Below are 17,202 nucleotides of genomic sequence, written 5' to 3' on the forward strand. Positions count from 1 at the left end.
AAGTGTCATTGACGCTATGTTTTGAAATTTCCAGCCAAAATTTTAATACACTGTTATGATATAATAGCAGCAAATCACCTCAGCAAATGGTATACCACTCAGTTTTTACCAGTTCACTCCATATATGCACTCAAAATCTCCTGGTATACCATGTGTGTGGCTTATTGCTTAAACATCTCATTGGGTCAATCCAAGTCCCAGCTTTAAATGCAGTAGATATGTCATGTGTGGATATAGCTGGATGGAGAATGGAGGTGCTTCATGTGTTGTCTTAAATTGTTGGATAGATGATAGAGAATGGATAACTCTCCAAATCAGTGTATTTTTGTTTTTGAATCCCAGCGCTTACATAGTTTACCTCTTCAAAAGTTTTTAAACATAAAATTGAATTAGTTCTTGTTTATTACATGGATTTCATTATTTGTCATGGTTTATACTTTATTCTTTCAATTTGTTAACTTCGCTGTCAATGATGCTTAACTTATCAGATAGGTGGACAGCTATCATACATCATCCGTCAACATTCATTTTCTCAGATGCCACTCATTCTAGTGCTTTGAAATTTAATATGCAGTTTCTTAGCTTTTTAAATTCTGATTAAGTTTGCATATTTATATTTTTGGGGCAATTTTTCCCATATTGGTTAAAACAGTCTTCTCTGAAACCAGTTATTTGATTGCATTTGAATTTGTTAAGGATGCAGTTTTGCAAGTAAGTTAAGGCTTGGGTGTCAAACGTTATCATGAATATGTATTAGGGCTCATGAATATTAATAAAACAACACTGTGCAAACGTGAGATAACAACAGGAAAGCTACATCACATCACAAACAAAGTTCGCAACTAGAACACCAGCGAGCAAACGAATTGACAAAGCACTCACTAGTCTTCACAACAAAATATAGCCTATAAGCACTGTATGGAAACTTGGAACATACAGAAAAGGACAAAACATTTACGAATTTATTCCTCAAACAACCAATCATAGCATTAAAAAGAAGTCCAAACATCAGCGATACACTGATAAGGCCAAAGTCCATTGCATTAGGAACAAGGTGACAAGCGTTAACGAACAGAGTTGGATACAAATGATCCAAACATAAGTATTCTAGAGATCAAGAGATCAACAACGTAGATACAATATAAAATAAATGATGAGTTATACTTATATCATGGAGAGACATTTGGTACCTCCATGTTTATTTAAGCGACTGAGGAACAAACCAGTTACGAAACGAGGGGTCAAAAGGTCAAGGTGGTCTGAGCCACTCCAACTATGCCCACTTCTCGCCAAGACTTATTTCAAATTAACAAACCCTTTGTTAATTGTCACACTAACAATCTTACCCAATACAGACACAAAACACTTTAAAGGACACACAGGACAAGAGGAATGGTGTGTGAATCCACTTTCCAACTTACAATTACAAATCGTTTTGGTAATAGGCGATGGGGTCATGACCTTTTGGATGGCTTGCGAGATGGCCCAATCGCGTACACAGCAACCGGATTTCTTTCTAAAATTTCAACTTTTAGATTGCCCTATTTTTCAGAAATTTTGCTATCCTCAAACTAACATTTAAAATATCTTTACAATTACCTTAAACATGTATGATTCGGTAACGTTTCCTTTAAAAATTACTGAAATTCACACAAGAATTGATTTTTCCTACAAATCGTACGTATTTGGCAGAAATATCAGGTGATTACCTCCAAAATTTGCTTGGTAAAGTGTATTAGTCGATTGACCCGAGTCCACTCTGTTATCATATGCCGAAAAAATAAAGTTTAAACGTTGTTTACAAGATGCTGATACATAATATAATCAATTTTGGTGGGTAAATGTCGGTATAAAAATCACATGACACCTTTTATGCAAATTTAAATGACATAAACTGAAAGAGCTATCACAACTATGTATGTGTACCAAATTTCATCAAAATATGACCAGTAGTTTTTGAGAAATTAATTTCAGCAGAAATTCGGTCTGGACCCCTGCCTTAACTCATTTGCGTTGCGAGGGGTAACCATAGTCAGGTTCAATCATGGTATAATTTGTGTATCTGTAGCCTGCAATTTTTCATGTTTTTGATCAAAAAAAGTTTTTAGTCCCCACGGACACCGTCCGGGGGGACTTATAGGTTTGGTCATGTCCGTGCGTGCGTGCGTGCGTGCGTCCGTCCGTCCGTCCGTCCGTCCGTCCGTTCACGCAGATATCTCAGAGATGCCTGGAGCGATTTCATTCAAACTTGGTACAAGGATTACTTCATATGTCATACAGATGCACGTTGATTTGTTTTGTGGTACGATCCAATATGGCTGCCAGGCGCCCATTTTATTACGATTTTTTCATGTACAGAGCCATAACTCAGGCATGTTTCAACTGATTTTATTCAAAGTTGGTACAAGGACATTGACCAATGTCATAGATATGCTTGTCAATTCTTTTGGTGATACGATCCAATATGACCGCCGTGCGGCCATTTTGTTACGATTTTTTCATGTACAGAGCCATAACTCAGACATATCTCACCCGATTTTATTCAAACTTGGTACAAGGACACTGACCTATGTCATATATATGCACGTCAATTTGTTTTGTGATACAATCCAATATGGCCACCATGCAGCCATTTTATTACGATTTTTTCATGTACAAAGTCATTACTCAGGCATGTTTCAACTGATTTTATTCAAAGTTGGTACAAGGACATTGACCAATGTCATAGCTATGCACATCAATTTGTTTTGTGATACGATCCAATATGGCCGCCGTGCGGCCATTTTGTTACGATTTTTTCATGTACAGAGCCATAACTCGGGCATATCTCAACCGATTTTATTCAAACTTGGTACAAGGACATTGACATATGTCATGCACATGCACATTGATTTGTTGTGTGATACAATCCAATATGGCCGCTGTGTGGCCATTTTATTACGTTTTTTCGTGTCCAGAACCATAACTCATACATGTATCAAGCGAATTTATTCAAAGTTGTTACAAGGAGATTGACCAATGTCATACATATGCACCTTAATTTGTTTTGTGATACAATCCAATATGGCTGCTGTGCGGCCATTTTGTTATGATTTTTTCATGTACAAAGCCATAACTCAGGCATATCTCAACCGATTTTAATCAAAGTTGGTACAAGGACATTGACCTATGTCATACATATGCACATTGATTTGTTTTGTGATACGATCCAATATGGCCGCCAGGTGGCAATTTTATTACGATTTTTTCATGTCTTGAACTACAACTCAGACATGTATCAAGCGAATTTATTCAAAAGTATTTTTATCACAGACCTAATGAAGAGGACTCTATCCTCTCTGATGACCTGTAATCAAAGTACCCATTAACAAGTGGGGACTGTGTCATCAACGATGACTTGTTCTGTAAAGGAGCTTGTCCAATTGGTTTGAATGTTGGTATCCAGGTTGCTAGGGTAATCTCAGGTTTGTTGAAATTGTAGTGAAATTGCATGTACATTTGTTGTTCAGCAGTTCAACAAAATGATTCTTTAACAATTAACAAAAACTTCATTTGTCAAGAAAAAATAAAAAAACCTGCAACCTTATTCTCTCATGTTTCGTGTTGATAAAAGTTTGTATTACCTTCAAGTTTTATTTTATACTGACTTGTTTACAGAGTACAATCCTATAGATAGAGAGAAATTGGACGGTTTTATACTGCATGTTTACTCATTGATCACTATTTGTTGACAATGTAATCAAGTCATCACGTTTAGGAACACTTGTTCAGACTTTATAAGGATGCTGGAAATGCTATCTATTGATAATACATCATAGCTTTAACTGTTGAACCTCCATTCATCCCTTCTCTGTCAGATCTTCAAATGCTTTCCTCATAATGACTGATTACTAACATTGTCAAGCCTGTCACTCTAATTTCTCTTTCATATTCATACCCATCTGCGTGTGTTTTCACTCATAATCTATATCAGTTACTGATACCAAGATCTTACCATTATTAAAGGACTATAGTCACAGCGTGTGGTGAGTTCTCTCTATCATTTTACTCTTGAGTATTGCATTAGATAACTATAAAATATAAGTAAGACAATGCAAAGTCTGTGACTTGATTCTGTTATTTTAACTAACCATGGGAATGTTGTTACTCAGCTTGCTAGTCAAGCTAGGCCCTCTTTCCTATTTTGTATGTTTGTTGCCTTTGTCCATTTCTCATTGGTTGCACATGCATTTTGGGTTTCGGGAATTTTCTCATCACTCAGCATGGCTTCCAATCCAGTTTTGTACTCCTGCAAGACCTGCTACATGCACTGTACTGTGGTACCACAGTGCAGTTTCTCTTTGGTACTAAATGCATTAAATAGGGTTGCATCACAGCCTCCTTATCCACCAGTTATCAGCTACTATAGACTATAGTCTATAGAACCTAATGGGATGGGTATCCGTCTGGCATCTGTTGTCAGTCTGTATGTATGTATGTATGTATGTATGTATGTCCGTTTGTGAGGCGTCCGTCCACTCAAATATCTTGAGAACCGCAGTACTTACTGATTTGTTGTGTAGTTGAAAAATATGATTTTGAGAAACTTTTTTTTAATTTTTTGATATTGTTGAAAATATTTAAAAATTAGTGCCAAAAAAGGTATTTTTGGTAAAAAATCTTCTTCATAACCGCTGGTCAGACAGCTTTGTTATTTGGTATACAGGTCCCTAGGGATAACCAAACTTAGATTTGTTCAAATTGTGATGAAATATGTAAATCTGTATTTTTATGGAATTTTTTTGTCATTTTTGGTCAAAACTTTATTTCATCAAAACCGCTCATCTGACAGCTTTGATATTTGGTATACAGGTTCCTACAGATAAACTTAATATGATATATTGAATATATGACAAAATCTGCAATTTTGTATTTTTGGTGTAATTTTTGCCATTTTTGGTCAAAAAATGTGTTTCTCAAAACTACTTGTGTGATGCCTTTGATATTTGGTATACAGGTTCCTAGGGGTTGTCTTAGTGTGATATAGTGAAATTTGATGAAATCTTCAATTTTTGTATTTTTGGGTCAATTTTTGCCATTTTTGGTCAAAAATTTGTTTCTCAAAAGTTACTCATCTGATAGCTTTGATATGTGGTATACAGGTTCCTAGGCTTTATCTCAATGTAATATATTGAAATTATGATGAAATCATCAAATTTGTATTTTTGCAGCTAATTTTGCCATTTTTGGTCAGGCCATCCTGAAATGAGCTATTAAAGATATCCACCTTCTTCATCAATACATTTGTCACAAAAGTTATTCTCTACATAACACAGCAGAGCTCTGTCGACTGTTGGGTAACTTGTTTTTTCAAAACCGCTGGTTAGACAGCTTTAATATTTGGTTTACAGGTCCCTAGAATGACTTTAGAGAGATAATTTCATACAGTCAGGAAATACTTGATTTTGTATCCATGTCTATAGTAGCTTCAGAGACATTGGCCCTATGTTTTAACTCATTGGCTAGATACGGAGGGAAAAGACGCTGTTCTCTATCCAGCTACAGTGCTGAGAGAGAATCTTCAGCACTCTAAATGTAGGAAAAGGGATTAGCTCTTCGTTTTTCTGTTGTTGACTCTTTCAAGTTTTACTTTAAACTTGACTAGGTTTACAGCACATTAAGTCAGGGCTCTTCCAGCTTTCCAGGCTTTATTCCCTGGCATTCCTCTGCTAGAAATTCTTCAGCTATTTCAATGGAGATCTCATTATACTTTTCACTTCTGCTTATCTCAGAGATATGTCTTCTGAGCATCCAGGTATGTTATAATTGTGTAATACAAATGGAAAATCCCCCCCCACGAGTTTAATTTCTCTAAGTAATACTTACCTTCATGACGAACCATGGCGCCCTCTCTTGCTCTAGGACAGACAAGGGTGATAGTACAGGCACCATATTCTTACAGGAATTCAACAGGGTTCTGATGGGATTCCTTGTATAGGCCCTTTAGGAATCACATAGTAAACATGCATACAGGTCATATAGGACTCCTATGGAAACTCTTACAGGGAACCCTACAAAGGTTTTATATGAGGTAAATGTAGGGTTCTTACAGGAACCCTATTTAGTTACCGTACAGCTTTTGTGGAGTTCTTATAGGTACCCTACAGGTACTCTATACAGATACTGTAAACTTTTGTGTACTACTATTACCGGTATGTGAATGTTGATGTCAGATCTGCCATTCAAACCTTTAGAAAAATTTGCTACTACTGTAGCTGTTTGTATAGAGAACACTACAAATAGTTTTTCTGTAATATTAGCCATAATTATAATTCTAATAGCCATTTAAAATATGCCTCATGTGAGACCAGCAGGTAATATGAGATTTCTTGACCTTGCTGCATGCTGCACTCTAGACCTTGCCAAACCGTGAACTTAATTGACCTTAGTTGGTTCTGTATATTTAACTTACTAGAGTTTTGTAATTAATGATGCGAATGGCAGACCTAAACGACTTGATATAGAGCCTGGAAAAAAGTGCAAACTTTACACAATAGAATTTATTAACTGAAGCAGTGAGCCTGATTTGACCCCTTTCAATACGTATCACTCCTAATGTTCTGGCTATAGACTCCCACGTCCAACGTCAGTGCGTTGGTTGAACAGATTTACAGCTGTAGTATTTTAGGCGTTACAACACAGTGCAGTTTATCAAGTAGTACAGTTTAGGGAGCTACTGATTATGAAAGGCTTCAGTCTCATTCATAGAATATCCTTGGTGGATCGGCTCCATGTTCAGGCATACTATTCCTGTACAGTACACAGCAGTTGACTCGGCGTGGGGTTGGCTGCTGGTATTATCATACTGACACTCAACACACAACTCTGCCATGCTCTCATGGAAATATTTCAAGATCCACACCAAATTGACAGCACGTATGTAGACTACAACCATCCAGGTTTGTGTTGTTGCTGCCCAAAACCATGCATCTATTTATCATGGCAAACTACCTGAGATCTTCTTGAAGTTGGTACCCAATGTGTTGACTATATTGCTCACAGGGGATTGCTCTCACGTGTTGGCCACTTCTGACGTCATGGCACGTACGTGACCAATACGCAGCGAATATGAATGATGTTTCCTGACAGGGTGAATTTTTCACAACTTTAACCGTGAAATACACTACTATAGAAATAGCTGCCTCTACAACATTATGGATTTTTTGAAATAATATTGTTTTATGCAATTCAATTAAGTTCAAACATACAAAAAATAGGTGAGATTATACACTTTGATTTTACGTACCCTCTACAGGTTCTTGCGAAAGTTAAATATCATACAAATAAGCATACCGTACATACAGACCCTATCTGACACATGCAGGGCTCCCAATAAGACCCCCCTTGGATTTGTATATAATTCCTATTTGTGCAATGAAGGGTTTGCGAAACAACCCATAGAATTCGTATAGGACCTGTATGTGGGAACCCTATATGATCCTATACCATCAACCTTGTTTGTCCTGTTACTCAATCCCCAGTCCTACTATAGGAATTATTTCAGGCTTTATCTTATAGGAATCCTAGAGAGTTTTTTGTTAGCGATGTTGGAGTCTACAAAGCGGTAACTGATTGATTAGTTTTTGAAAGGAGTCCCTACGTTCTTATGCTTGAGAAATGGGACACCTTATAAGACAAGACTTTTGTCAGATTTTATTGATTAACAATATGCAAATGGCAATCTGTTCATCCTTTAGGTAGGCAGCACTCACGGAAATAACAATCCTGAGAGGATTTTACATTTCTCATAGGTCACATATCATGTCAAACAATTCCTAGCATGAGTATTTGTGTATCTGAGTTTAACATTCACAAGACAAAAGCTGACATGAATATTGCATGATTTCAACTTATTTGATATCTATTATTCAAATTGAATACTGATTCAACACTGTACGTGTACCTTGTTTCTAACATTCTTTTTTCTACTTCAATTTCAGTTGGGCCACTCTGACTCTAACAGTAAGGGCAGACCACAATCCATGACTTCAAACAGATCATCAATCAGTGTCTTCACACAAATTAGTGGCCAGTCTTCAGTGTAAGAATGATAGAACGTAGTGTCATCAAGAAGGCATTCACTGCAGGGAATTTCCTTCAAACAATTTAATACTGTTTGTTACGAATCTCAATTGTCACAATCTGAGTTTATAATATCCCGAATATTTCAAGAGCCTGAGCCCTTCTTTTTCATTGCGTCCACTGCAATCAATGAAATATTTTGGACATAATAAGCTCAGAATGAAATATAGCTTTATATTAGCTTGTTAGAAGTAACACACTTGACAAAATTTCAAGAAAGAAGGCAGTGGATTGCAGGATATGAGACACTCATGGTAATTTTTACATAACAAATATATTTACACCCAGATTGTAATATGGTTTGGCCAGTGTAGAGGAATGTAGACAACCAGAATAATTGGTCTGATATCATTACTGCATTTAGCAGCACAGAAGTTTCATTTTGAATTAGTACCCCAATGACTACTTGATATGTACATACATGTTTGTATGCAAATTTTGACATATTTTATCTACATACTAGAATCTGCTTCAGCTCAAACTATTAAATAGCTGCAGATAATGTAGTAATAAGTGGAGTTAATTCACTTTATAAGTCATGGAATTGATTAACCAAAAGTGTTTTTTTGAAAACTGCCTGTTTTGCATAATGCAATAAGATTTATAGAATTCTTAAAACGATACAAGGTGCTATCTCAACCTTTAATTGCAAAATTGCCTAATAGTGTGTCTACTGTCTGACAGTCAGTGTTTTCATCCAAATTGTTGTGTTTTATGTTTTTTTGTAGTGTTGTCAAGTTTCGAACTTCTTGTGTACATTTCAGTGAATAGCATTTGCATATCTGAATTCAAACAAAAACACCAGTCTAACAAAAAATGTCTACTATGCATACACATTGCTAAATATTGTTTTTTTATATGCGGACAATGATGTACTTCACTGCAAACAATTTCATTTTGACCAGGGCAATTGTATTTATGCCCTCTTCAGTTTAAAGTAATTCTTTGTTTTCATAAATAGCAACAAGTTCTGACTTAGAGATATAGAAGGTTATAAATGGTGCATTGTTACATGTTAAAGTGTACTTGCAAAGTTGCTGAAAATGGCAACAAGCTCAAAATGGAAAGCACATTTCAAAATTTCCTGAATTTACTACTCCATGCTTCGTAATCAATAATTCTAATCCAAATATTAGGAAAGCTAAACAAAATTTTTGCAAACCTGTAATATTTAGACTGCCTCAATTAAGCTACATTGTCTTTTGCTCTAATTTACGATAAAGCAGAAATGTCTAAAACTTACATGATATCTGGTTGGTGATGTAGAAAAGTTGGGACCAGTAAGACTTACTCTTAAATTGTACTATGCAATTGCGAGATAGATTGTTTATGAAACAGAACGTTTACAAAGGCTAAGACAGAGGAATTGAAATTTCACAGCAGATATAGAAGGTTATAAATGCTGCTCACTTTAAAGCTTAATTCCACTGCTATGCCTTACATACGTGTACACAAGAAGAATCAGGAATGAACATGCAGTAGAACTAGTGCATTTGTTAGTAGAGTCAGTTTTGTATAAATGCAATCAGTTTATACTTCAGTTGTCTTTGTGATCAGTTCACATTCATTATTGAATTATAAACTACACTGTTTTATGCTCTATTCACTCTAAAAATTTGGCAAAGTTGGCATGCTATTAAACATTACCACCACTGACTCATATTTGTCAGAGAGAACACAATTCAATCCCTATCATATTAGGTCACCGCAAACTATCAGAGATATTCCATGATTCATTATGTTTTGTACCCTTGGAGATTCTTCAGTGAAGTCTGGCATGTCTCCCACTTGCATAAGTAGACACATTTCTGGATGATTTATAAAGTCAGAAAACCCAACTAAGCACACCCTTCTTCGCACAATTCTCACTTTAAATGATTTCAAAAATGTTGTTTTATTGAGAGAGGATGTCACGTTTACTGGTTTACTTGAAAAATTTCGACTGAAATATGTAAGGTTCTATCTTTTACTAGATGTAATTATACAGCTATTTTGATGTGTCTCATCATTACATTTATCAACAGGAGAACTTGTGAGAAATCGAAAATAACCTTCATCGGTACAATTCAAAAAGAAATGTGGAGAATTCGTTTTTCCTAGCATTGTTATCAATATTTATCAACAATATTCAATAATTTTTGCATGGAAATTCATCTGTTTTGGTAGCTGATTACTGTCAATTGAACTTTTGATCTCAACACACAAGATTTAGTCACCAAAAATTTCAGTTACAGCACTACAACCTTTGTCAGCAGAATAACCTGATTCCAATGTTGTGATGTTCAGACACGTGATGAAATATGCAAAGACTAAGATTGTAGTGCTGCTACCAAACATTTCAGTGACTAAATCTAGCATGTTGAGATCAAAGTTCAATTAACAGTAATATTCAATAATATTAAGCCAAAGTTAAAACTTGGCATTGACCCCAGATTTTTTCATTTTTTTCTCATAATACATGTGCCTAAACATCAAGTTTTGTTCCTGTCTGATCACCTTGATGCATGTATATTTGATCTATAGTTTAGGATCTCTTAAAATAAAAGTTCTTTTGTGTCCTTGTTAAACATTTCAGTATCAGCTGACTTTAGATACACAGAACATTACATTTTTAAGCCAAAGGTAAAGAAATGTAACATTTCTATCAAGGAAGTTTGTTTAGTTTTTACATCTTATTGATTTAATTTTTAGTTTTTGTGGATTTTAATTGTTTTCAATTTAGTTTAAGAATGACAGGGAAAATTATCATCTCCATCATGACTTATTGTTGCTATAGTCCTGTACTAAAATTACACAGAGATTTAGTGTAGTCTTTAGCATCTTTTCTCATGAAAGACATAGTTTGCCACAGAATGAATCAGACTAATCACAAAGTATTCCACCAAGTAATTACAGAGTTGACATGGAGTCACCTTCTTCGATGATTTTCTTTACACAGTGAAGCATTGGGTGAGCCATAAGGGAGCATTCAGTTATTATCTGGGGTGGGACGACAAATTCTTCCTGCGGATCAGTCAAAATAAATGAACTCCCTTACCCATCGCACCAAAAAATTGATGACCCCCTCCCCCTTTAAGATGACAAAAATTGCATGATACCCCCACCCCCAACATTGTTTGACTAAAGCTACACGCACAAACACCTCTGGAGGGGATAGAATAAAAAAAGAATTCTCAGATGTTTTCAAATGTACCCTCCTTACAAACTCACAAGGTATGTGTGAATATTCAAATTTTCCCTTCTTTATACTTCGTATAATATTGAAATTACCCCTCACAGGGATTTGACAGAAATTACAGGTGCATTGCAATATTTTTGCACAAGCGTGTGTGTACAAAATTTTGATAGTTAGATTTAATTGATAATCAGCTGTTGATCCAGCTATACATGGCAGTCTATGAGAAAACTATGTGGTACTTTTTAATTCAAAACTATATAAATGCATTTATAGATATTTGATAATTGACATAAATGTACTTCATTGGAATAGGGTTGTTACAACTGGTATGTGGACAAAAAATTTGACTTTAGAATTTCACCTTAAATGTTTATCCACTATACATGGGAGTCTATGATAAAATTGTGAATAATTTTTTTCGATGAAAAACTTGCTGTACTTGTGCATGTACAGACGTTGAATAATTAACATATTGTACGTGATTAGAATATGATGGTTAAAGGTGCATATTATGTGTATAAAAAATCTGATTTTGGAATTTCACTGCAAATGTTCATCCACTATACATGAGAGTCTATGAGGAAACTATGAATAATTTTTTTACAATGCTAGACTAAATTAATTTGTGCTTTTATAGGTGTTTGATAATTGATACAAATGTACTTGATTCAAATAGGGTATTTGAAAGTTCAGATGTGGACAACAATTATGATATTGGAATTTCACCTAAAAGTATAATTTCACTTTCCATGGTACTAGTAGTCTACAGGTAACTGTTAAATAATTTCCCTGACAAAACTTGCCATATCTCTAATATGTGTAAGTAATAGGAATTGTTCATTGCCCTCAGTGAGCTCAATTTACAATAAGACAAGCCTCAGAGTTGCCAAGTCAAGATGTTCATGTGACAGATAATTATACTTTTGTTCAAATTTACAGTTAAATGACTTCAGAGAATGAAATCATGCAGCGAATCATTTTTATCTCCCAGAATATTTCTGAACACTGAAACTGCATTTTGATGGGACGGATACTTATGAAAATTAAGGGACCCCCCCCCCCCCCCCTCTGAGTTATTTGAAAAATACATGATCCCCCTTTGCAGTTTTCAAATTCAAGTTGAAACCCCCCTCGATTTGCCAGCCCACTCCCATCCATTATAACTGAACGCTCCCTAATGTCTCATCTCTATAAAATGTTCCTGTAAAATTTTGAGTTTTTCTGTTCATGATAGTTGTCTTGCATCTTTGTATATTTTTAAGTGTAAAGATGCAATTTCCATTCACTGTTCTCTAATTTCTACCATAAGGTCAGATATGAAAGTAATGTATACTATGGTTTGGCAGTTTTGCTTGGATTGCTGTTGATTTGCCATTAATCTGTTAAATGCTGTCATCAGCTCATGGTTTGTTTCTGATCAACAGCAACTTAGTATAAATTGCATGGTGTGTATATCATTAGGATTTAATGTGACTTAAAGATGTTTTGTTTTTCAACCACATGATGCAGCAGTGTTTATAAATTGATGGAATTGAATAATGAAATTAATAAAATCAAATCTAAAACAAGTAGTGGTGTCTGCTGTATTGTATGTAGAGGATTTCGTCATCTATGCTGCAATTAATATCTGAAATTTGGTATATGTATGTATACTAAAGAGAGCTTATCTGATAATTACCCAGTATGTGGCATCTGCATGTCTGGATATATATATGTATGTTTCTCTGTATATTCAGCCACATCAAAATCTCAAACACTCAAAAAACCACAGGGCCTACCATTGTACAATTTGGTGTAGAGGTGCAGCTAGGGGCGAAGATGTGAATTTGTTCAAATGAACATGTTTAGTGTCAAAATGTGCAAATGAGGTAAAAAATGCAAAATCCAGCAAATTGCTGAAACTCTGTATCCACTTGCCAGATTTGGTTAACCCTTTGAGCGCTGCAATGGTTCCTGCTAAAATTTAGTGCAACATTTTACCAATTTTATGAATTTTTCTGTACTTTTTTTAATAATCTTGGACCAAATGGACATCACATTTCATTGGCTATAGTTTTTTCCATAGTTTATTTTGGCAAAAATGCCAAAAATGGACAGCGATTTATTTTTTAAAGGGGACAAAAATTTAATTTGGCACTGAAAGGGTTAAAAACTTAGTACCTTCTCAATCTAGGTCATTTCCAAAACTGGCAATGCTATACCATAATATATTTAGCTCCCATATATGCATATGTATATATGCAAATGGGAGGTATTCGTATAAGGTACAAAAATGTCATCTGTATGTATGTATGTATGTATGTACGTATGTATGTATGTATGTATGTATGTATGTCCGTCCACATCAAAAACTCCTAAACTGTAGCACCTACTGTCTTAGTATTTGGTGTACAGGTGCACCTAGGGGTGGAGATGTGAATTTGTTCAAATGCACATGTCAGTGCCAAAAATATTTAATATTCATGTTCCTCAGGATGACCTCAGTCATGCTTGTACAAATTGTATTGATATTGTCATATTTGTAATTTTGGGGCAATTTTCCCAATTTTTGATAAAAAAAATTTTTTATCCAAAAACTACTGATTTGAAAGCTCTGATATTTGGTATACAGGTATCTAAGATTAATCTCAATATAATGCATTGAAGGTATGTTGAAACTGCCAATTTTTTTTTATTTTTGGGGCAATTTTTGCCTTTTTTGGTCAAAATTTTTTCTCCTAAAACTTCTGATCTGGTAGCTTTGATATCTAGTGTACAGGTTCCTAGGGTTTATGTTAATTAGATATATTTAAAATTAGGATGAAATATGCAATTTTGTATTTTTGGGGGCAATTTTTCTCATTTTTGGTCCAAAAATTTGTTTCTCAAAATTTACCAGTCTGATTGCTTTGATATTTAGTAAACCGGTTCTTAGGGTTTTTGTTAATAAGATATATTGAAATTAAGTTGAAATCCGGAATTTTGAATTTTTGGGGCAACTTTGCGAAACTGTCAGTTTTACTGGGATATCTTTCATTTTGTATTTTTAAGATTGTTTTTGGTAATTTTATACCTACTGGAACTAAGAGTATATAATGTGGTGATTTAGTAAGCATTTGATATGGTAAACTTTATTTGGTGTTGAAATGCGGTAAAAAAATCCTGGCAGATTTTGAAAAAATTCCAAACAAATGCCAATAAAAATTCAGCCAGAGAAGGTTTGACAAAAAGAAAAGGTGGGAGAGTGGGGAAAAAAGAATGTACAATGGATCGGATATAAAAGATGATGTACCTCATCGATCTTCCAGACACCATCCCTTATCAAATGGTCCACCCCAATGTGTTTTTATGCGTAATTAACCATGCAGTGTATTTTAGTTTAAGATGTCAAGTTTGGTAAGGATTTGAAAGGAATAGTCAAGTCCACCACAGTTTAACTTTATCTCTTGTGTCATCATCCTTGTGTACTTGGTTAAGTTTGTAAGTTGTTCCAGTTGTGGATGCACCAGCTGTTCTGGAAGAAAACAATGTTTACTTTTCCCTGTAGGGTTTTTGAATTGATGATTGTATGATGAAATTTCTCCATGTATCTATTGTATGGGCAAAGTGTAAACATTGGTTACATGTTATGTATTTCAGTCCATGTCAAATATTGTAAATGAAAAATCAAGAACAGTTTACTGTGTGCTTGTTAAAGATAACATATTTGTCAATACATAAACTGCCTTGCAGATTGATTGTCTTAAAGATTTTCACAGAAGTAGACAAGGAAAAGAAACTAATCAAATTGCTGTAACATATTCACTCTCAGTGCCTGTATAGGCCTATACTTAACTATTTTATCATTACATTCAGTTGTTTGTTATATCTTTATCACTCTCCATGGGCCAAGGCATACTTGGGGTCAATGTCATCACTCTGTGCCAGTCTGTGTATATCAGTCTGTCTGTATATGTATGTCCATGTTTCATACAATTGTTGACTTGTTTTGATAACTATATGGGAGCGAACAGTGATGTTGTCACTTATAATTTTTTCCTTTCATTAGCCAATCAGTAACCAGCATGCCATTGACACCCACAGCTCCAGAGTAGTATTTCCTTGCAACCTCCACATGCATCCATGGTTACATACGCCATAATATGTTGAACTCTGAATGCCATGCATGCCTTGCATGACGTCCAACCCGTTATCTGCTCGCATCACTGACCATCAGCTATCCATGCATACCCCCCTTGGCCAAAGCCATTTGCCGCCACTTCAGCTCCTGCAACGATAACGTACACATCACAAATCCCCTCCCACCCACCACAAAAAAAAAAAAAAAAAATGAAAGCAAGCTGCGGCATTAGCAACCCACATACAGACATATTACAGTTTGTCACATTTCTATCTTGATGTTATTTGGATGATCAAATCTCAATAAAGTTCCATGGGGCTGCTGTCGCGGATTCGGAGGGACCATGGTACCACGTTGCCCGATGCATGGCATGATCCCACAAGGGGTCCGTGTCATCTTCCAGGCCGCCACGACGCCGTGCATCCCCGCCGTGGCAGTAGGTGCATCCTGGGTAACACGTTGCCCTCCCTTGAGGTCATTCAAATCTGCGACTGGCTTCACGGGAAAGGCCGCCACGACGCCCGGATGTTCCATCACCCCTGGGTTTCGGCCAAGCCCTGTCTCCGTGTCGTTTCTTTGCGTTAACTTGCTATAAACTTCTTCATTGCAACATTCACGTAATTTCTTCGTGTATTATCGTAGATTCGTGTCAAAAGACATTGTCAGTTGTGAAAGAGGGGTTTGCCGAATCACTTCATGTTGCACATTTCATAAGAATATGGATGTTGTTTGTGAAATAAACAATTAATCACACCATATTCTGTCATAATCTCTGGCTCAGACAACCAAACCCCATATATTGCTGTGATCCCCAGACCCTGGCCTGAAGTCCTGCGAAATATATAACTGAATGAATCGTACATATCTTGATTGCTGCTTTGTTTGATGGTCCTATTGTTTGTCATAGTGTTCTTTGAGAACATAGGATCATGTTCATCATGAAGGAAGTGTGAAGTTTTGGATTTTACGGCCTACACAACGGCCGAAAGTAGCCGATAGTGATTCATACACTGCTGGAGAACCTGCAGTGACTGCAATCTTATCATCAATGACAAATTCTGATTGGTGATTGGCTAATCATGGAAATAATATTATGGTATAGCGTCGCCAATTTTGGAAATGGCCCAAACTGTTAAGATGAGTGAAGCCGTGTGTCTGATTGCTTTAACACTTGATATACATTTTCCTGGAGGGGCAACCTTCATTAAAAGTCTTCAAATTGTAGGGGAAATTTTCATATTGTATTTTTGGGGCAAGTTTCCCATTGTTGTTAAAAATTCTCTTCTTAAATGGCAATTGTGCGACTGCGAAACTTGGTATGCACAATCCCAGTGAACGATGTTTATTCAAATTGTGAACTTTGGCGTAACTGATCTTCAGTCTAACACCTTTCAAAGTATGTAACATAAAAAGTAGGACAGATTAAAATCCCAAGACAAGCTTTTTGAGTTAATGTTGTCAATCACTGGTGCAAATTTCAAAAACTTTCTGTGAATGCACATCAATTCACATTGTGTGCAAGACAAGGAAGATGTTCACGCTTTGAAACCAAGAAAAGTTAAAAAACATTTTCGGGACACTTTTACACTCATAATAAACACGACAAAAGCAATAAGCTTGGCTGATGATAGATTACGTTGAATAAAAATATAACTGGCCAGAGGTCCTGAGGTGGACATTTTAAGTAAATTCAAAGGCAATCTTGATAAATTGTCAAGAATGAGACTATTTTTCAGTCCTCTGTTTTGACATACCGGGAACAGCATGACGTCCGTTGCGCAATATTGATGTCATGGACAGCATT

General features: G+C 35.7%; 1 protein-coding gene across 14 annotated transcripts in view; it reads left to right on the forward strand.

Annotated features, from left to right (window-relative positions):
• The window catches only part of LOC139118349 (dedicator of cytokinesis protein 9-like), a 176,367-nt gene extending 163,500 nt beyond the window's left edge, over positions 1 to 12,867 (forward strand). For 10 of the 14 annotated variants that reach the window (XM_070681631.1, XM_070681625.1, XM_070681620.1 and 7 more), the window contains one exon: positions 7,980 to 12,867. In XM_070681631.1, coding sequence (XP_070537732.1) covers positions 7,980 to 8,084 — 105 coding nt within the window. In that variant the 3' untranslated portion in view covers positions 8,085 to 12,867. Of the gene's footprint in view, positions 1 to 3,973; positions 4,026 to 7,979 lie in introns of all 14 variants that reach the window. The other 4 variants (XM_070681627.1, XM_070681632.1, XM_070681633.1 and 1 more) reach the window with 2 other exon arrangements.
• Positions 12,868 to 17,202: the final 4,335 nt, after the last annotated feature.

The sequence above is a fragment of the Ptychodera flava genome, chromosome 19 (assembly GCF_041260155.1).
Source record: "Ptychodera flava strain L36383 chromosome 19, AS_Pfla_20210202, whole genome shotgun sequence".
Lineage (NCBI taxonomy): Eukaryota > Metazoa > Hemichordata > Enteropneusta > Ptychoderidae > Ptychodera > Ptychodera flava.